Genomic DNA, 21,537 nt, shown 5'->3' with positions numbered 1-21,537 from the left:
GAGCCACCCAGGCGCCCCAAGGGACTTCTATTTTCTATTCTACTATGTAATTATATCATTTTGAATGCATATGAAATTTAAATTTTTTGAGAGCAAAGACCTTTTGAGAGTCATATACCAAGAATCATAAAAACAGGCATCTAGGAAATCAAGGCCTAAAGAAAAGGGACTTGCTTTCAAATCACAAAATCATCAAACATTGAGAAAGCTGGTCCCACAACCTGAATCCTGTGACCCACTTTACTGCCTCTTATTTTTTAACCATGAGTTCTTCAAAGCTGTACATACAGATGTCTAATAAATTCCAGGTAAATTGATTGTTTGTGTATCAGTGATAGGTTTTATGAGAGGATACAACTAGGAATTTTATTGTTTATCATTAACACAGACTAAACAGAATGAATATAACACACTAGACAAAGTGACAATGAAAAGGCATTACAATGAACTCTGTACAAACAGTGGAGTTGACTGAATCTTACTGGGGTGGAAACGATTTTAAATTCTAAGGTCAACGTATAAGACTAACATCATATATTAAAAAGATTACTAAAATCGCGTCCGGGGACGCCTGGGTGGCTCAATCGGTTGAGCATCCGACTTCGGCTCAGGTCATGATCTTGTGATTTGTGAGTTCCAGCCTGGAGTCAGGCTTTGTGCTCACAGCTCAGAGCCTGGAGCCTGGAGCTTGCTTCAGATTCTGTGTCTCCCTCTCTCTCTCTCTCTCTTTCTCTCTCTCAAAAAAATATTTAAAAAACAATCTTTAAAATCGCCTCTTAAGTACTATTCAGATCACATTTTTTTCCCACCTGAGCACCAATCAAGTAATTGGTTTACATTTAGGAACAGGTACAAAACGATATACATTATACATGTTATCTTTAAACAACACAATCACTCAACAAGACAGAGGCTGGCACAATGATAGGCACAGAAGAGACCCGCCTGAGGCTTTAAAGATCAGATTATGAAATTTCCCACTTATGTTCCCTCCTCCAGGCTATACTAGCTATTGAGCCTGAAGGCCTGTGGGAGAACTCCCTCTTCACTTTGCATTTATGAAAGTTGCATGTGCTTAATGCAAATCTATTGTAGGTCAAATGGCCACATGGTACTTGTGGTCTCATCCCAAGCTCAAATGGAAGACTCCTGAGGCTACTTTCAGAACACAGACCCAACACCTCATACACATTCCTATATTTAGTCAGGTCTTTCTCTCAACAAGTTTGCCAGAAAGCACCTAGCACTTTCCCTTCAAGAAGCTAGAGATTTAAATCTACTCAAGCTTTCAAAGTTTTAGGTGATCTGGAAAAAAAAAGTAAAGTAACAATTTATGAATTTTAAAGTGTCCAAGTTTTCACATAAATTCTCCCATTTAACCTTCACACTAATTCTCCAAAGTAGTTCCTTAAAATAGAGCTAAGTAACTTGCCCGAAGACAATGGTAACTAATTAGTAGAATTAGGTCTAAAATCCAAATCCCCTATCTACAAATGAACTGCTCCTTTCTAGATAGGAATCTCAGGAAATAAAAAACTCCTCTAGGCTTCTTAGCAGAGAAATGTTGGATTGTTTTGTAAATCAGATTTCCTCAGATTTCATTTTGCATGGCCTAAGATAAAAATTGTTCTGCAATTTCTGCATACACCACTCACAAAAATAATGGAAGTCAGCCTAAAGATTACGAGGGAGTGGGGCTGGGCAGGCTGAGAGGAAATGATGGTTTGGGATTAAAATTTCCCTTTGTTATCTTTGCAGGAAGTTCCCTACACGGAGACCAGAGCTAGCACTACTGCCATCTGCTGGTTGGAAAGAAAAACCATTCATATGTTAATAGTCTCGCTACTATGGTGGTTGCAAAGGGGAGGTTTCTTAGGTTTATTAAGAAATCTCCAGGGTTGAACTTTGCAAGTTGTATTCTGAAACAAATCTCCATAGATTCTCATGTAGCAAGTCCACACACAGGGAACTGGTGTAAGGTTGTGATAGATAAAAGGTATTATTTTCCCCGTCACTAAACATAAGGCAATTTAATTTGGCAAACATGGCAGATGACCGACCAGTTGTAATCTCGTACAGTTGAAGCTACTTAAAAAACAAAAACCCAATACACCAGCAGGTAAAACAATTTTATTTCACAGTTGTCTTTAAAACCACAAAGACACTATGTTCTTCATATAAAAACATTAGTACAGATAACTATACTTTCTAGAAAATGATTATATAGACCCTCTCAAAAAAAAAAAAATGCATACCATCATATGGTTTCAGAGAAGTAGCTTGGGAAAAACACGTCTCGGCTGATTCCTAAAACATACCATAAGACCACCCTGCATCTTTTGGTTCAAAGTATAGATTATTGTCATCAGTACGTGCTCCTGAATTCTTACATATTTGATAATATACAGATAGACTGGTTTATGACTTAATGTTCCATTGGTTCATCAGCCTTTTCTGCAGGTTCATCAGCAGGTTGAGCAGGCTGTAAGGGGAAGAAAAAAACAAAATAGGTCAAAAAAAAAAATCACTTGACTAATATATACTTCTTATCACACTTATTACAGTCTGAAAGAATTTATGAGAAAAGGGGTTAGGAAAGATTTTGGATATTCAATTTTAGTTGACTGTCCTGTTAAAATTTCTGAACAAAGTTTTTTGTTTTTGTTTTTGTTTTTAAACAGACGTAATTTTATAGGGCTGAAAACCAAAGCATCATTGAACAATTCCAGCATTTTACCATATTGTCTTGGTTAGGAATAAAGTCCTTCCTTTTATCATCACTACTAGCCTTAGAATATAATCAGTAGATTTTAGGCATTCTCTTCCTCTTTAGCACTAATAAACAGAGTGAAAACATGGTCAAACCAACCAGCTGTGTGGAACTCACAGCATTCTCCCAACAGTGCTGGTTCTTACCAACAGGTTTAAATACAATGCAAATCTTGCTTCTCTAAATAGTACCAACAATATCCTCTCCAAGGTGAAAAAAAAAATTCACACTGTAGAAAAAAGTGTCTCTCCAGAACACTTTATTTTCAATTATACAACTATCAAATAAGTATCTGTAAATAGCCAATGTGTATTCTTTTTTTTTTTTAAAGAAATTTTATTTATTTTTTAATGTTTATTCACTTTTGAGAGACAGAGACAGAGCACGGGCAGGGGAGAGGCAAAGAGAAAGGGGGACACAGAATCCGAAGCAGGCTCCAGGCTCTGAGCTGTCAGCACAGAGCCCAACGTGGAGCTTGAACTCATGAACTATAAGATCATGACCTGAGTGGAAGTCAGACGCTCAACCGACTGAGCCACCCAGGCGCCCCGCCAATGTGTATTCTAAATATTCAACCAAAAAGACCAGTATTTCCCGACCCTTTTCTCAGTATTTGTGAAGAGCCAACTTAGTTTCCGGAGGGTTCCCAATGAACTTTCCCTCAGTCCTCACTCCTATAGACTCTTGGCCGGCCCTGTGACTTGTTTTAACCAATAAAATGTGCAAAACTGATGCTGTGCCACTCCCGAGCCTCAGCCTTTTAGAATGTCTGGCAGCTTCCACTTTGGAGCTTTTGAACTTTTACAAGCTCTGAGACACTACCCTGCTGAAGAAAGGTTCTGAGAGGACACAGCCATCCTAGCAGCAGTCTCAGCCTTCTAACTGTCCCTCTAAGATATACCAAGAAAGTCTGAATAAAGAAGACATGTGAGGGGAAGTTTGGGTAGCTCCCTCAGTTAAGTGTCCAACTCTTGATTTCGGCTCAGGTCATGGTCTCATGGTTCATGAGATTGAGCCCTGGGTCGGGCTCTGCTCTGACAGTGTGGAGCCTACTTGGGAGTGTCTCTCTGCTCCTTCCCTGCTTGTGCTTGCTCTCAAAATAAACAAATAAAATAAAATAAAACAAAACATTAACAAAAAAAAAAAAAAAAAAAGGGGGGGGTGCCTCGGTGGCTCAGTTGGTTAAGTATCCGACCTCAGCTCAGGTCATGATCTTGTGGTTGGTGGGTTCCAGCCCCACATCAGTCTCTGTGGCGACAGATTGGAGCTTGGAGCCTACTTTGGATTCTGTGTCTCCCTCTCTCTCACTCTGCCCCTCCCCTGCCTTGCACTCCATCTCTCTCAAAATTAACATTAAAAATTAAAAGAAAAAAAAAACAAAAATGCATAAGCAGAGCCATCTTGGATGTTCCAGCCCCCCTGCTTCAACTGACTTCAACACAAGAGGCCCTAAGTAAGACTAGCAAAAGAATTATTTAGCCAATCAACCCATAGAATTGTGAAAAATAGCAACAGATAACTAGATTATCAACCCTTTTTCACTTATGTAGATAACTGCTCCCTCAGTATTTCACATTACTCAGTTCTAAGTTCTCCTACTGTCATTTGAATTATGAGCCTACCTCAATAATTAAAAACAAAAATGGTAGGTTTACACACTTGTGGTAGGAACAGCAGCTTATGACAGAACTAAAGTCTCTGGTGTAATGATTAGTTATATACCTGTGCCTTTCTCTGTGGTCTTTCTTCAAGACCTTCCAGGAATGGAGATACATCATCATCATCATAAATCGTAAACTCCAAGTCTTTACCAACAATTCCAATGGAAACATTCTGAGGGGGAAAAAAAGGTAAAAATTAAAAATCAAGAGAATTTAGGTTGGAAAAGTGTTTATGATTAAATGGGTGAAACAAAGCAGAATAAAAGTTTATATAGCACTTAAATAAGACTTGAAAAACACTCAAGTGTAGAGAAAAAAGGAAGAAAACTGTAGACTTTTATAACTTGCAAATTTCATATTTTGATAATCACGAGTAACTTCAAAGGTCTATGCCACCAAGAAATTCGCAAGTTGAATCATGAGAACGTGCTGCAGACCAGTGTAATGGAGCAAGTCACTTAGCTAAGCAGTAAGCCTAACTCCTAAGAAACAATCAGGTTTGTTTCTTGTTTAAGAGATGATGGTTCTTAACAAGGAAAGAAAGTAGTGGGTTATATAAAGTGCTGAAGTTGGTGGGCTCCTAGAACTATGTTCTACATATTAAAATTAAAGACCAATTCTTAAAATGCTCAGTGAATGCTATCCAGTGTAAAATTAAAATTTTAGTGAAAATTTGAGGCATAAGGATATATAGGCCTTCTCTCAATGATTTCATTGAATCATTATCTATGATTCAGTAAAAACATGAAATCAGAAACCCAGATACCTGAGCAAACTTTTCCAAAGTGTACATGTCAACAGTTAACTATAAACCCAAATTTTAAAAGATAGTCATCTTCAGTGATAGCATTATGGGTACTTTAAACAAATAAAAATAATTTAATGTACATTCCTGATTTCTTTGAAAAAAAATTACTTTTATGATAGGAAAAATTATTTTCAAAAGATTATCAGGCTACAAATTCTTCACATATATATTACATAATAATTATCTAATCACTGTAACAAAATGGATTTATAAAATGCTGACTGATACCACTCTGGTTAATGATCATTCCTGCATTGTACTATATGGGTCCCTAGATCATTCAATCTCTTGTCCTGGACATCTTCTAACATTTTCCATTCTCATTTTACTGAGAAAACAGAAGCAATTAGAAGAGAATGTTCACAAGCTCCCATGGTATCATATCCCTAGATCCTCTCCCTTGCTGTGTTAATGAATAGTCCAATTTCCTCTCTAAGGTCTGTCTACCTTTCTTCCACCTGTGTACTATTTAAGGACACTGGTCTAGCAGTTTTTCTCATATTCCTCCTACATAAACATTTCCCTTTACAGGGATTATTCTTATAACCATGCACCAAACATGCTGTAATTTCTCCCATCTTAATTAAAAAAAAAACAAAACAAAAAACTTCCCTTCATTCTCTTCCAGTCACCACCCATTTCTCTGACCCTGCAAGAGAAAATCTCCACAGAGCTGCCTCCAGTCCGTCCTTGCCCATTCTCTACTGATTCATCCCTTTCAGGCTTTTGGCTCACCATTCCAATGAAACCGTCTAGTCGAGTCCCCCATTACATTTAATTCTCACTCCACATCTTCCTTGATGTATTACCAATTTTTTGTTCCCTCCTCCTTGAAATAGTTTCTTTATTTGATTTCAAGAATGTCTCACTTTCTAAGTTTTCCTCCTATCTCCCTGGTCATCTTTCTTAGTCCTTTTTGCTGATACTTACCTTCCAATCTCTGAAGGTTAGAGTGCCCCTGGCCCAGGCCTTAAACCTCTTACAAAACTATGATTCCTTTAGCAGTGTCATCCAATCCAGTCTCAAAATGCCATTTCTACATAAAGACTCCAAAATTTGTAAGTCTAGGCTAGACCATTCTCCACCAAACTTTAGGGGAGACACATCTGATAAATGCTGCTTCTTTTTTTTTTTTTTTTAAAGTAAGCTTTACACCCAACATGGGGCTTGAATTCACAACCCTGAGGTCAAGAGTCGCATGCTCCACTGACTGAGCCAGCCAGGTGCCCCAATAACTGCTTATTTTATATCACCAATGGACAATAGGCATTTCAGGTTTAATAAGTCCCAAGCTAACTGCCTGATCTTCCACAACTCCCACCCCCAAACCTGTCCCTTCTACTGTCCTATCCATCTCAGTAAATGTAAACCTCTCCTTAATCTATCAGGCCCCAAATTTTGAAAACAACTTGTTTTGTTGTTGTTCTCACACCCTCACAACCAATTCGTTAGCAAACATTTTTAGCTCTAATTTCAAAACATACCCCAAACTGAACCACTTACCCCCCTCTCCAACTCCACAGCTCTGCTCTAATTCACCACATTCTCTCATCTGCATTACCTTAACAGTTTTAAAACTATTTTCACCCATGTTGCCCACTATAACCTGTTCTCAAAATGGCAACCAGAATGACTCTTTAAAACCTAAATCAAATCATGGTATTCTTCTGCTCAAACTCTTGACAGCCCACTCAGAATAAAATCCAAAATACCTACAATGGTTTATACATGATCTGGCCTCCATTTATCTGACTTTATTCCTTCTCTTTCTCTTGATCACTGACTCCAACACTACTAGCCTCCCTGCCTCAACTACAAGGAATGTTCTGGACTCAAGGCCCTTATACTTGTATTCCCTGGATTAATCTTGCACTAGACATCTGAATGGCTCACTCACTCACTCCCTTTAGATATTTTCCTCAAATTTCACTTTCTTGACCATCCAAGGCCATCCTTGACCACCCTATTTTAAATTTTCCTCAGCACACCTCCTTCCTATACCCAGACGGTCTTTCTCATTTTAACCTGTTTTATTTTTTCTGTGGCATTTATCACCTTCTAATATATTATATAATTTACTTATGGGTAAATTTTCTCACCCCAACTTGGATAGTATGTTCCATGAAGGCCAAGATGCTTGCTGTGCTTATATTCTCAATGCCTACTGTCTGCATGTGGTAGGTGCTCAATACATACATTTGTTAACTGAGTTAATGATACAAAAAGGTATTGGGCACCTGGGTGGCTCAGTCAGTTGAGTGTCCGACTTCGGCTCAGGTCATGATCTCACAGTCTGTGAGTTCGAGCCCTGCATCAGGCTCTGTGCTGACAGCTCAGAGCCTGGAGCCTGCTTCAGATTTTGTGTCTCTCTCTCTCTCTGCCCCTCCCCTGCTCATGCTCTGTCTCTTTCTCTGTCAAAAATAAATAAACATTAAAAAAATAATAATAATACAAAGGTATTCTGACCTGCTAAAGAAATGTAGGACATTCTACATAAAACTTACTGGCTTTCTTGCTTTACACCAAAAAGAAATGTTTAAAAATCATTGCAAAATCAGATCACTTAGTGAATAGCTTAAAGAGAAAGAATGAACCAAGGCAAATCTCCCAAAGTGAAGAACTGTGTACACTCCTCTATTACTTATACTTATGAAATAAGTGATTGACCTGTAATGTTAAAATTTCAAGTTGAAAAACATGATTATCTACCTTTGTAGTTAGGTCCTGTTCTGCAGGAAGTGTCTCTCGTAAGGCACGCAGACCATGTTTAACCAGTTCATTCAAATTGCCTATGTAACAAATTAACAATTATTTCTTAATTTCATCTTCACATGAGGCTGCTTTTATCAGGTCTACAGTCTGTTATTATGGTTTTAGTCACATAATAAATATATCACAATAAAAAGCCAAAATTTTAATGTTTAGCCATATAATCTTCTAATAATAATAAATAACATTGCTATTATTTTACTTAAAGAGGAGAATACATGATTTTTGTTACTAAATTTCACCTTTATGCTAAATTAAATGAGAATCCTCACTCACAAATGCTACAGCTCAAACTTTTGTAAAATGTATTCTATGGAATTTATTTGCTCTTTATAAACAAAGTCTCCAATATTTCTATGTGGCCAGTATTAACCTGATACCAAAACTAGACAAAGATATCACAAGAAAATAAAACTACAGATCAATTATCCTTATGAATACAGACACAAAAAAATCTCAACAAAATATCAGCAAAATGAATCCAGCAACAATTATGTTTATGTAAACATTTCTATATATAGTTACTATTATAAATCATGATCAAGAGGGATTTGTCTTAGGAATCCAACGCTGGTTTAATATTCAAAAGCCCAATAATGCAATATACCACAATAGAATGAAGGATAAACAACCACACAGGCACCTAAAGAGATCTCCAAAAAACATGTGTTAAAGTCCAAGACCACTGTTTAAGCAAAGCACTTGAAAACCTGCCCCATGATCACATCTTCCATCATCATTTTACCTTTCTTTTTCATAGCTACCCTAATTTCTTGTCTATGCACTACTTATACAGAAATGTCTGTGTGGCTAAAAATAACAATGAATCATAGAAAACTAAAAGTTGTCAACAGAACTTATAATTGGTAACCAATACAGTGGTTCTCATCTCTGGCTCATCTCTGGAGGGGACAAAAAAAAAAATTACTTACACTCCATAAACCCAGACATATGTCTCTCCAAGTAAGTACGTGCAGATTGAGAACGTGCTCCAATGGACATAGCTCTGCAGTCAAAATAGTTAGCAGAGGGACAGGTCTGGAAAATGTGAGGGCCCATATCCTACAAACAGAAAAAAAAAAATACACATACATATATATATACATACATGTACACACACACACACAATTTTTGACTTTGAGCTAAAAATTACAAAATTTCTAGTCAGTTTTGAAAAATCATCAAAATACAACAAATATTCTATGAACTTACATCATAACCAGCAATAAGCAGTCCAACACCATATGGTCTCCGGCCATATCGTTGCGTTGGTATCTGGGTCTCTTAAACTAGTTAAAGAAACCGTTCTAACAAGGAATAAAGTACTATCTTTTTTTTCAAGTTAAACATTATTAACAAAGAGCTTTGGTTTTTTAATTGCTGCATAATCCATCACAGCAAAGAGAAAATAAAAGAACCATATTTCTTTGGCCCCATATTAAAAAATGTTGGGAGGGGGTGCCTGGGTGGCTCAGTCGGTTGAGCATCCGACTTTGGCTCAAGTCATGATCTCAGGGTCTGGGAGTTTGAGCCCTGGATCAGGTTCTGTGCTGACAGCCTCGAGCCTGGAGCCTGTTTCAGATTCTGTGTCCCGCCCCACCCCCTACCCCCTACCCCCCGCCCCTCTCCTACTCGCATGGTCTCTCTCTCAAAAATAAATAAACATTAAAAAAAATTTTTTTTTTTTAAATGTTAAGACTATCCACAAAACCTAAGAATGAGTGCCAGCAAAATGATCTCCTCTTATGTAGAGTACCTCATCTATTTTGGGTGAGAGGTTAAGAATTTGGGGGGACATCTAGAACCACCAATAAAAACTTTAAATCTCCTCTAAAAATGATACTTAAATAGTTTTCCTGAATTGGGCTTCTCTATGTCTGGAATAGGGCTGATGAAAGAGCAATCTAATGCTTTACTTAGAACATTTTTCCATGGCAAAACTTCCCACAATTCTAAATTTTAAACATTGTTATTGAAAAGTAACTAACCTTAAAGCTTTCAGAATCTTACCTATCCTATGTATTATATTCCCAATAATTAACATAAGCATTATGTTATATTTTATATAATAATTTTTTTTTTTTTTTTTTTTTTTTACGCGAGAAACCCGGTTTTCAACGTTTTTTATTTATTTTTGGGACAGAGAGAGACAGAGCATGAACGGGGGAGGGTCAGAGAGAGAGGGAGACACAGAATCGGAAACAAGCTCCAGGCTCCGAGCCATCAGCCCAGAGCCTGACGCGGGGCTCGAACTCACGGACTGCAAGATCGTCGCGGGGCTGGAACTCACGGACCGCGAGATCGTGACCTGGCTGAAGTCGGACGCTTAACCGACTGCGCCACCCAGGCGCCCCTAACATAAGGATTAAGTATCAAAATTCTTTGAATTTCACATCCATAAATCCTAACATAAAAAGGATACTGCTTCCAATTAGAGATACAAGACGAGACACAGGAAGAGGTCTGTCAAATACAAATCTGGAATCCAAACACTCCTGGCGCATAAAATTACTAAAAAAGAAACAAGAAAAATTAGTTATTTCAAATCAGTTATTTCAATCTAAATAAAGTAGTTTGATTTCTTTTTGCTTTTCCTCACATGGATTAAGAAAGAAACGCCACAAGGATGCATTTTTACACTGAACTCTGGGGCATGATGAGGTTTTTAAAAAGACTATTCCTTAGCTCTAGATAAACTTGGTCTCTGAGTAGTTTAGAGAAGGCTGAGCAAGAGAAAAAGAGCAAGCTCTCTTTTCTTACCCTTTCCCACTGTCAACAAGATTGTCTTAATTCTAGGTCTTAAACCAGCAAAAAGAGTAACTATTTGCTTTTTTTCTTGAAAGCTGACTGAAATTTCCCCGAAAGAGCAAATGCAAGGAACAGAATCCATACAAGGACATTGCTACATGTTCTGCCAATGTTGCTCCTCTCCATAAGCAGCACTCTAAAGGAGACAGAACACTAGACTGTTGAGTCTCACTGTTAAACGTACCAAGATTCAAGCAGATGTAACATTGGGGAAAACAGAATTCATGCCTAACGATTAAAGACAACAGGATAAACAACAGGGAAATGGATATGCACCTTTCTTTCCATGTTGCTTTGTCTAGTTTATGTGTATGTCACATCTGATAATCAAATGTTGACTGTGGGAACCATGCTATTTGTTTACTACTTTTATTTAAGCTCATTTCCCAAGGCTATCTAAACTGCATTGCCCAATATAGCAGGTACTGATTACATGTGACTATTAAGCACTTAAAAGGTGGCTAGCCTGAACAGAGATGTAATGGAAGTGTAAAATACACCTGAAATTTCAAAGACTCAGTACATAAAACAATGCAAAATATCTCATTAATGAAGTTTTTACATTGATTACACATTTACATGGCAGTATTTTAGATAGATGGGGTAAATAAAACGTTTGACCATGCAACATATTTTACACTTTCAAGAGCTCTCAGAAACCAATAATGCCGTCACTATCTTGCCAACCTAAGAGAGCAGGCAACTCACTGGATAACTCTAAAATCTTCAACAGTGGCATTACTATTTGCATTTCGTGCGTATATTCTTTCTTCCCTAATTAAATCACAGGCTCGGGGCACCTGGGTGGGTCAGTCAGTTAAGCGTCTGACTTCGGCACAGGTCATGATCTCACAGCTCGTGGGTTTGAGCCCCATGTCGGGCTCTGTGCTGACAGTTCAGAGCCTGGAGCCTGTTTCAGATTCTGTGTCTCCCTCTCTCTCTGCCCCTCTCCTGTTCATGCTCTGTCTCTGTCTCAAAAATAAATAAACACTAAATCACAGGCTTAAGAGATTAGTTTTGGCTAACTACCTTCGACCTCCCAACACACACATTCATAAATTACCTGAAAGGCACTGTGTTAAGTGCTCTACATGTTAGGCTAATCAACAATAACTCTGAAACAGAACATAGTAAAAGCATCAATGGTGTAAGTAACTAGCCTCACCTCAAATCCTAAGTGGTTTCAAAGGCCCAGCTCTTCACTTATATGTCTCTCATCTCTATCTCCTCTGGACTCTCACAGAAATCTACCTGTTCCTCTCCACTTTCTACCTTGTATTAAAGATATACTACTAGATTTTAAGTTCCTAGAAGACAAGATGTATATCTGACTCATACATACAGAATGAATATCCAGTAATGAGCTTCGCAAAAAATAAATGTCTTACAAATACTGGCATATTAAAGTAAGGGTAGTTCTGCCAATCCTTAGAAACCAGACAAAAGTGTCAAGCTCTTCTTAGACACAACATTGTCTCAAACAATAAACACTGAGTTAACAAGTATCGCATTATGAGGTGACTTCTCAAAAGCTTTAATCTTAACATGGCTAATTGTACTAGTTACTACTACAGGTATCAAGAAATGGAATACTTAGTAACTGAGCCCAAATCCAGTAAGGTATTCACAATGTGAACTTCTAAACTCTGCCAGACAACCTCCTAAAACATCGTATCTTGATGAATCCAAATGGATGTTTCTTTTGCTTTTCAAGATCATACTCACCATAACAGTCTAGCATCAGCAGTAAGTCCCGCAATCGAGATACCAATATGGTTGTCAACATGGAGAATTTTTTTCTGATGAGCTGCAAGCTCTGACTGTGCTCTCTAAACAGAGACATTACAGAACATAAAAATACATTTACGATTTTATTACCGACGCAGTGAAACTTCTATCTGACAGTTCCATTTTCCACACGAGGAAGATTTATTTACTGCTGTACTTACCTTCAATGCAACCAGCACTGCATGGGTTTTTGACTTCAGACCAACTGTGGCTGAACCTTGTTTAACAGCTTCCATTGCATATTCAATTTGATGAATCCTGCCCTAAAGAGAAAACAACACATCTTAGAGTCTTACACATCTTGTAAGATCCTTTTATATATTTAAAATTGATTTAGTGGTCCCAAATCTCAGGGGAGTATGGTTAAATCTCAAACGATTTTTCTTTTAAACTAGGAAACTTACTTTAATGATAAATTTAGGTTCCAGGATGTCTAAAATGATTATATTCCATTTTGCCACAGCTTACACTTTCATGAGTTTCTAAAGTCACTTCACAGATACAGTATAAAACATTTTTACTGGGACACATGGGTGACTCACTCAGTTGATTAAGTGCCCAACTTTGGCTCAGGTCATATGTCACAGTCTATGGGTTCAAGCCCCGTCGGGTGTTGTCCTGACAACTCAGAGCCTGGAGCCTGCTTGGGATTCTGTGTCTCCCTCTCTCTCTCTGCTCCTCCCCCGCTCACACTTTGTCTCTCTCCCTCTCCAAAATAAACATTAAAAAAAAAAAAATTAAAATAAAGAAAACCACAACATTCTTACCTGAGGGCTCCATACAGTGACATCATTGTCATACTGGTTGCGAAACTGAAAATAAAAGAAAAAAAGACCTGTTAACACTACAAATTCCAGTTTTTAACAAGCTCTATCATTAAAAACTGTTCTCCCATCTGTTTCCATTCAACATTACACCTGCTATTAATACAAACTCATTGGAAGATTACTGCTATACTCAGTTGTAAGCAAATTCTAAATTTACCATGAGCTACAAGGGAGGAGCAGATCTAGATAGGACCCATCTTCCCAACTTCCAATTCTACCACTATCTATAGCCTTCCCTTTGGGTTCCGTTCCCAAAGTTCATAGTGTCGCCTTTCCTTCCCATCTTTGCTTAGGCTCTTCTCTTATACTGGGCCCTAATAAATGATCAAAAGCGCTTTTTCTTTAACCTCGCTCAAATGTCTATCTCTCTAGGTCTTCTCTATTTTTCTCCCAAAATTCCAACACACACTCCCATCAGTTCTTTATCTACACTCCCTTTCTGCTTTATGATTAGGGACATGTCAGATTTATCTTTGAACCCTTACTGCACTTAAAACGGTGCCTTGTACGTATAAACATTCATATTGAAGAAAAAACACAAGAATGTTCTCGGGAAGTTAGATGTTAACACAAATAGCTACAGAGCCAGAACCATTACTGCTTTAATAAGGGTACTGAAACAAGTCTACCAGCACAATATTGGGGAAATAACCCGGGGGGTGAGAAAGCTGAGTGCTGGAATGGCAGACATGAGACTGGAAGCCCCGAGCCCTAGGCTGTGTCCGTGGTAACACCACTTCTCTCAGCCTCGGTTTATTCACTTGGACAAAGTGAATGAAAAGAACCCTTTCTGATCGAGTTGTAGGGGAGAGAAAAATGAGACGGTCCCACAAGGAAAATGGACGCTGTCCTGGAACCCAAACCCTGGGATCAAGCCCGCAGTGGCAGTACAGGGAAGCCGCCAAGTCAAGTCCCTATTTCCTCCTCTCCTACACAGAGCACGAGGAGCCATTCTGAACCGCTCGGAACTACTCCGGCTGTAGGAACTTGAGGGGCGAGCTCATCTAGTTGACCGAGGAAGTAGTGTCCCAGGCCCGGCAGAAAGCGCAACAAGCCCGGGAGAAAGGCCGCACTGACTACCCATCGCCCCTCTCCCCGCCAGGCCGGAGATGCTGAATCACTGCTGGAACCCTCCCGTCGGCCGAGGTCCCCATACCCCGTGGCCCCAGGCCGCTCTGAGGATGACCGAAGGGGCGGCTCACCATCCCCCAGTCGGCGGATCTTTGCCCCAACCCTGCCTGAGCTCGGAATCCAACGCACCATGGTTCCGGCGCGGGTCTGGCTGCGGCCTCCAGCAGAGGTGCGGACCCAGGAGTGCGGCCGAAACTACCGCTCGACGATCTACAAACAAGTCTTCGGATTTTGACGGCGGCGGCGCAGGGCAAGGCAATCTATCCCAGAGATATCGATAGGCTCCCAGCGCTACCCCACCCTCAAACTCCCAGATCACCCCCCCCCCAGTAGGCGGGGCCTCGTAAGGAGGCGGGGTTGAGATTGGCGGGAAATCTTGGGCGGGGAGTGCCCGCGGCGGCTGAGAGCTTCGGGGCGGCCACTACAAAATCGCCCTTCTCGGATCCTCAGTGATTATTACCTGTGTATTGCCGATTCCCTCCAGTTTCTCGCCGCTCGGCTGATACACCTGAAATCGTTCGAGACGACGCCTGCGACTACAGGTGATGCAGTGTGCCGCTCGAAATCTCTCATTCAGGGTCCACTGAGATTTGGGGTATTGTGTGACTGGAAGAAGAGCGAGGCTGTGAGAAAGGACACAAAATAATGGTTCGTTTGTTTGTGTCAACCACACTCTTCGCCAAGTACTTTGTGTACACGCATTTCTTTCTACTTCGGAAATCCTTTTCTCCATTCCCTGGAGAAATCATTTTTCAAGGCTCTGTTGCCATTGGTCCCTCTTTATTATCATTACTGGTTTCCCCTACAAGACTTTGAACTCCATGAGGGCACTAATGCCTTTCTCTGGTGTCAAAATCAAGCACGATGCTTGTTTTTTCTTTATTTTGTTATAATGTTTTAATCGGGTAGATCAGACCACTGAGAAAAACTGGACATTTTCTTCTGAAACACGTATTTTCTCTGTTGAGAACTTTTGGCAAATCCACAGAGAGTTTTTAGCACAGCTCTGCAAACATCTGCCAATTTAACACCTACCCTGTACCAACGTTGACATATTTTCTTTATAAAGTAGGAAAGTTAAGTACCTAGACTCAGGCAAGGTCCACATTGAAAGTTTGGTCCTTAATGATCTAAGCTTTTGCAGATGAAGTAACAGACTCAGGTCACTTCTGTGATTTGCTCGAGTTCGGAGCAATTTAGTATCACAGCCTGTTTAAACCTTTCACTTTGATATTTTGGTCTTTTTTTCTCTGTCAAATATTTTTCAGGTTAAATATGACTCCCTAGTATTCTGCATTATGAACATACGATGTTTTATTTAACCAAATCCCTGTTGTTTAATATTTAGGTTCCCCCCTACTCACCAACTCATTTATGAACTGCTTGGTACATAGTTTTGCTTGCATACACCAATACTTCCTTCTTTAGAATAAATTCCTAAAAATGGAATTGCAGAGTCGAGTGAAATGGATTTTTCCAAAGCTTTTTTTTTTTTTTTTTTTTTAAATTTTTTTTTTTCAACGTTTTTTATTTATTTTTGGGATAGAGAGAGACAGAGCATGAACGGGGGAGGGGCAGAGAGAGAGGGAGACACAGAATCGGAAACAGGCTCCAGGCTATCAGCCCAGAGCCTGACGCGGGGCTCGAACTCACGGACCGCGAGATCGTGACCTGGCTGAAGTCGGACGCTTAACCGACTGCGCCACCCAGGCGCCCCCAAAGCTTTTAATAAAAAGTGCTAAGCTGCCCTCCAGAAATGTTTTATCAGTTTATACTCTCCACAATAGTATATGAAACCTCCCTGGTGGTCTAGTGGTTAGGATTCGGTGCCAACCACAATAGTATTTGAGGGTGCCCTCCTCCTCTTTAAATTCACCAATACTGGTTGCATTTAAAAAAGAATATATATTATATCTATTTATTATATTATATATATTAATATATATTATTTATAAATTATTATATATATTATTATATTATATCTTTTTTAATGTTTATTTATTTTTGAGAGAGAGCATGCAAGCGAGCGGGGGAGTGGCAGAGAGAGAGTGGGACAGAGGATTCGAAGCAGGCTGTATGCTAACACCAGAGAGCCCGGCTCAAACTCATGAATGAACATGAATGAGATCATGACCTGAGCCAAAGTTGGATGCTTAACCAAATGAGCCACCAGGCACCCCAAATTGTTGTCATTTTAAAAATCACTGTTAATTTAGTGGATTAAATTAGCAGATTGTTCTCTTCTGTTTCTCTAGTACCCAGCACAATGCCTAGCATATACTAAATGCTTAATAAATATTATTTAATGAATGTTCAGTGTAAAGTAACTACTCATTTAATAATTGTTACATAGTACATAAACATTTTGGCAATTCTTTTCTGCATATGCGTATATTCACATGCTTCAAAAATATGTGTAATAAATATATTATTGTTTTTACAAATAAGATCATACTAAACTGTTTTATACTACACTTTAAAAGTTATGGCCATGTTTTCGTGTTCATAAGTAATGATATATATTATTTTCAATAGTGGCATAGTATTCCATTGTGTAGAAATACAATAATTAACTAAACTATGGCTGAACCATTAGCTTATTTCCAAGTCTTCATTTTTATAAAAATACTATAATGAATATTTTTATACATACACACATTTTTGTACTTTCCTGATTACCTCCTTATGATGAATTCATAGTAATGGAATTGCCAGGTCAAAGGGAACTTGCATTTACAATTATGATAAATATAGCTAAATTACAAAAAAGCAAAAACTTATATCAATTTATATTCTACAGTGCCTGAGAGTCCACTTTCTTTATACTTTCACCAGCACTGGATAGGGTAAGTATTTTTTACCTTTATCAAGTTGATAGGCAAAAAAAAAAAGAGGAAAAAAAATCTCTTTAATTTTACTTGTATTTTTTGCTTCCTAGCCAAAAAAAAAAAATCTTTTCATGTATTTCTTGTCTGTTTACCTTACTTTAGTGAATTGCCACTTAATTCCCTTCTTCAGTTTATTATTATTAGTCATTTTCTCATTGATTTCCAGGAGCCCCTACCCTTAGGTAGTTAACCTATTGCTACCGTGTTACTTTTGTAGAAGGAATGTATTGAATACAAAGAAAAGAAACCCAATGAAGCTAGTTCAAGTAAAAGTTAAGGGGAGGGACAGCATGGGGGATGCTGTAAGTATGTAACAGGGAATCACGTAACACTCAACATAGGGATTTTTTTAAAAAATGTCTACTTATTTATTTTGAGAGAGAGAGAAAGAGAGAGAGAGAGAGAGAGAGAGAGAGAGAATCCCAAGCAGGCTCCACACTCAATGCAGAGCCCCGTGTGGGCTTGATCTCACAATGGAGAGATCATGACCTGAACTGAAATCAACGGTTGGACGCTTAATCCACTGGGCTACCCAGGCACACCAGAAATTTTTTTTATTTACTACGCTACTCCTAGTGCCTAGAACAAAGCCTAGCATAATAGTAGGTACTCATTAAATATTTGTTAAATGAAAGAATGATGAATCTCTTACTCTCAAACTTGTCCTTTTGATTGTTATCTCCTAAATAAATATTTAGGGCTTTGTGATATATCCTTCATTCACAGTGATTGGCTAGACTCTTCAGAGGCTCATAACAAAGCTCCTCTCATAAGCCATCAGAGCGGGCATTTGGTTAGCCTTTTGGTCAAAACTGAAGGTCCTAAGCACTTACTAAAGTTTTTATATGACTTTCAGCTCTTCATGTTTTGGGGATTTGGCTTAGGATGCATCTTGGTCTTTAACCAAGAGTTGAAAAATTGATCAGTAAAGATATTTTGTAGGAAGAGTGGGTCAGCAAATGTAGCAGTACTTCTTCAATTTCACTCAACACTTGTAACTGTATGCATTCTTTGGAAACACCTCTTTCGTCACCTTACCCCAATGAGCAAATACTGGCAATCTCTTGCTTGCACTTGGGTAAATATATGTCATCTGGCAATCAGCCCAATGTCAGTTGCTTGCATCTGTGCTATATGCCTCCAGCTTCTTTCTGTGGGGGTCTCTTTACTCTTCCATGTGACTTTCTTCAGCAACCCATATCTGATCCAGATATCCACAGAATGGCTTTGCCTCACACCTCTGAGTATAGATTTTGACCACTCAAAACTCATCTTTGCAGTTAGCCAGCCATCTTTGCTTGTCCAGATTCCACTAGAATGTTGGCTTCACGGAGGCAGGGGCTTTTCATCTATTTCATTCACTGCTGTAGTCACCTGTGTCTGGTATAGTACCTGCTTAATAAGTGCTACTGAGGGGCGCCTGGGTGGCTCAGTCGGTTGAGCGTCTGACTTCAGCTCAGGTTATGATCTCGCGGTCCGTGAGTTCGAGCCCTGTGTCGGGCTCTGTGCTGACAGCTCAGAGCCTGGAGCCTGCTTTGGATTCTGTGTCTCCCTCTCTCTCTGCCCCTCCCCCACTCAGGCTCTGTCTCTCTCACTCTCAAAAATGAATAAATGTTAAAAAAAAATTAAAAAAAATAAGTGCTACTGAAGTATTGAATGAATGAATGCCTCAAATATAATCCTGACGCGAATCCACTGTGACCCCCATAACCCCCAGCTCTAAGGGACATATATCAAAGTTCCATTAAAGCCTCTCTCCCTGGGCATGAGGTGAGGAAAAACCAATGTCAACACACTGCACATTAAAAACCCTCTCAAAATCTTCTAAACTTCAGCTTTTTTTCTGACTTAGAAGTGGATACACAGGTAAATTGCAAAAGCAACCCCCCCCCCCCTTTTTTGCAATTTCTACTTTTGGTGGCCTTCCACTTTACTGTGGCATGTGGGAATAATTTACTTTCTTAGAACCACACACAAAAATGAGATAGAAAGAGTCTCACTTTAACATCCTGCTACACACATATAACAATTGCACTTATTTGTTTACATATTGTCTCCATCTATTAAATCACAAGCTCTTGGAGAACAGCGACACGCATACACACACACACACACACACACACACACACACACACACACATAAAGTGTCACACTAACTAGCGCCTAACATAGTTTAAAAAATCAGGGATGAATAAAAGTACCTTAGCAGTACAAGTAATAATTCCAGTGTATTGCACAGTACCAAAGATTAGTGTCCAACACTGTCTTTCCAGTACCCTTCTAGGATAAATTTTTAAATTTGGAATTATTTTTTTCTATTAAAAATATTTTTTAATTAAAAAAATTTTTTTTGTTTATTTTTGAGAGAGAGAGAGAGAGAGAGAAACAGAGCACGTGTAGTGGAGGAGCAGAGAGAGAAGGAGACACAAAATCTGAAGCAGGCTCCAGGCTCTGAGCTGTCAGCACAGAGCCTGATGCAGGGATTGAACTCATGAGCTATGAGATCATGACCTGAGCTAAAGTCAGAGACTTAACCGACTGAGCCACCCAGGCACCCCATTTTTAAATTTTTTTAAATGTTTATTTATTTTTGAGAAACAGAGAGAGACAGAGCACAAGCAGGGAAGGGAAGAGAGAGAGAGAGTGGGGCATAGAATCCAAAGCAGGCTTCAGGCTCTGAGCTGTCAGTGCAGAGCCCGATGTGGGGCTTGAAAGCACAAACTGTGAGATTATGACCTGAGCTGAGGTCAGATCCTTAACCGACTGAGCCACTCAGGCGCCCCTAAAATATTTTTTTAATTGAAGTATAACTGACATATAGTATTATATTAGTTTCAGGTACACAACATAGTGATTTGACAATTTTATATATTACATAATGCTCACCATGGTAAATGTAGTCACCACCTGTCACTGTACAAAGTTAATTACAATATTACTGACTATATACCCTATGATGTACTTTTCATCTGTGTGACTTAATTTATTTTATAACTGGAATTTTATAAGTATTAATCCATAAATTTGGAAATATTTATAACAAAATTGTAGGATTGCTTGCCCCTTGATGTTACTGTGTTAGATAGTCTCCATTGCCGCTATAGATCTCACCGTTCCTTCTCCAGTGTCTTCTGGTTGAGCTCAGCTGATGGAGGGCACTAGCAGATCAGAAGGCAGTCGGAGAAAGAGATCAGGGTATTTATTAACCTCCCACCTTCCCTCCATGTTGGCCACAAGTCAGCAGTGGTACTATATCATCTCTTGCTGTTTCATTGCCCACATTCTGATTACACTGTCTTCAGTTGTGCCTTTGGAGTGTGCTGTTTGCTGCTGGGACCCTGACTGATTCAATAATATTTAAAAATTTTACAGGGTGCAGGAGGTATATGATACTTTTTGTTTTTAATGTGAGAAAAACCCGTTTTCTTTTCCTGAAGTTGAGTTTGTATTATACCTCTAAGAATATTAATACTAGTAGATCTGAAACAGCTGAAATAGAACCTAAGATTATGATATATACCCTTCTCTGTTTTTTACCTGTTCAAATATATAGGATAAAAGCTTATAGTTGGTTTTATATTTTTTTTTCAAAAATAAAAGGAATACACATTTATTTAAACTGTTTCAAATGCAAACAGTGTGGAAAAATAATCCCCTATGTAGAGAAAAATCCCTATTAAAATTTTAGTGATTTTTTCCCTACGATAATATATATCTAAAGGAGGAAAATTATCCTGAGAATGTATTTTCTAATATTTATAGTTTGTAATACATTGTATTTGCATATGCATATTGTAGGTATGGCTCTCCTATTCCACAGAAGTAAATAATTGCATTTCTTCAGATCAACTTGAATCTAAACCTGAGCTCCCATCCTGCCATGCTGGTGGGTAAGTCCGTCTCGGTTACTGAGCATTTCCTCTCCATCTAGGATTGTACAAAGTTTCTAGGGCCTTAATTATCATGGAAATACCTGGAAATTATTTAGTTGTCTGTCCACATTGATTTACTGCTAAGATTCCCTTTTATGCCATCTTCCCTTCAGGTCTCATGACTCTGATACTCCTTTACCACCCTTGGAATCAAA

At 38.8% G+C, this 21,537-nt stretch overlaps 1 protein-coding gene and 1 long non-coding RNA gene across 3 annotated transcripts; one reads left to right on the top strand and one right to left on the bottom strand.

The window, feature by feature from the left end:
* Positions 1–2,115: 2,115 nt before the first annotated feature.
* Positions 2,116–14,816, bottom strand: PSMA1 (proteasome 20S subunit alpha 1). Of its 2 annotated transcripts, none has more exons than XM_078433254.2 (10): positions 14,634–14,816; positions 13,372–13,416; positions 12,766–12,867; positions 12,542–12,645; positions 10,431–10,519; positions 9,221–9,291; positions 8,941–9,070; positions 7,949–8,028; positions 4,493–4,603; positions 2,116–2,482 (listed from the first exon to the last, which is right to left on the bottom strand). In XM_078433254.2, exons 1-10 carry the CDS (start codon positions 14,634–14,636, stop codon positions 2,426–2,428), a joined length of 792 nt encoding a protein of 263 aa, XP_078289380.1. In that variant the 5' UTR covers positions 14,637–14,816; the 3' UTR covers positions 2,116–2,425. The 2 variants fall into 2 exon arrangements, with proteins under 2 accessions (XP_078289380.1, XP_078289379.1); XM_078433253.1 differs by having other exon boundaries at positions 14,692–14,804.
* Positions 14,817–14,844: 28 nt separating this feature from the next.
* LOC132661487 (uncharacterized) lies at positions 14,845–21,331 on the top strand. Its single transcript, XR_009602250.3, has 3 exons — positions 14,845–15,104; positions 17,363–17,408; positions 21,249–21,331. It is a non-coding gene; the product is annotated as an uncharacterized LOC132661487 (long non-coding RNA).
* The last annotated feature ends 206 nt before the right edge of the window (positions 21,332–21,537 follow it).

This window comes from Panthera onca, chromosome D1 (genome assembly GCF_046562875.1).
Source record: "Panthera onca isolate mPanOnc1 chromosome D1, mPanOnc1 haplotype 2, whole genome shotgun sequence".
Lineage (NCBI taxonomy): Eukaryota > Metazoa > Chordata > Mammalia > Carnivora > Felidae > Panthera > Panthera onca.
Note: the sequence above shows the minus strand (reverse complement) of the source record. Positions and strands in the feature narration are given on the sequence as shown.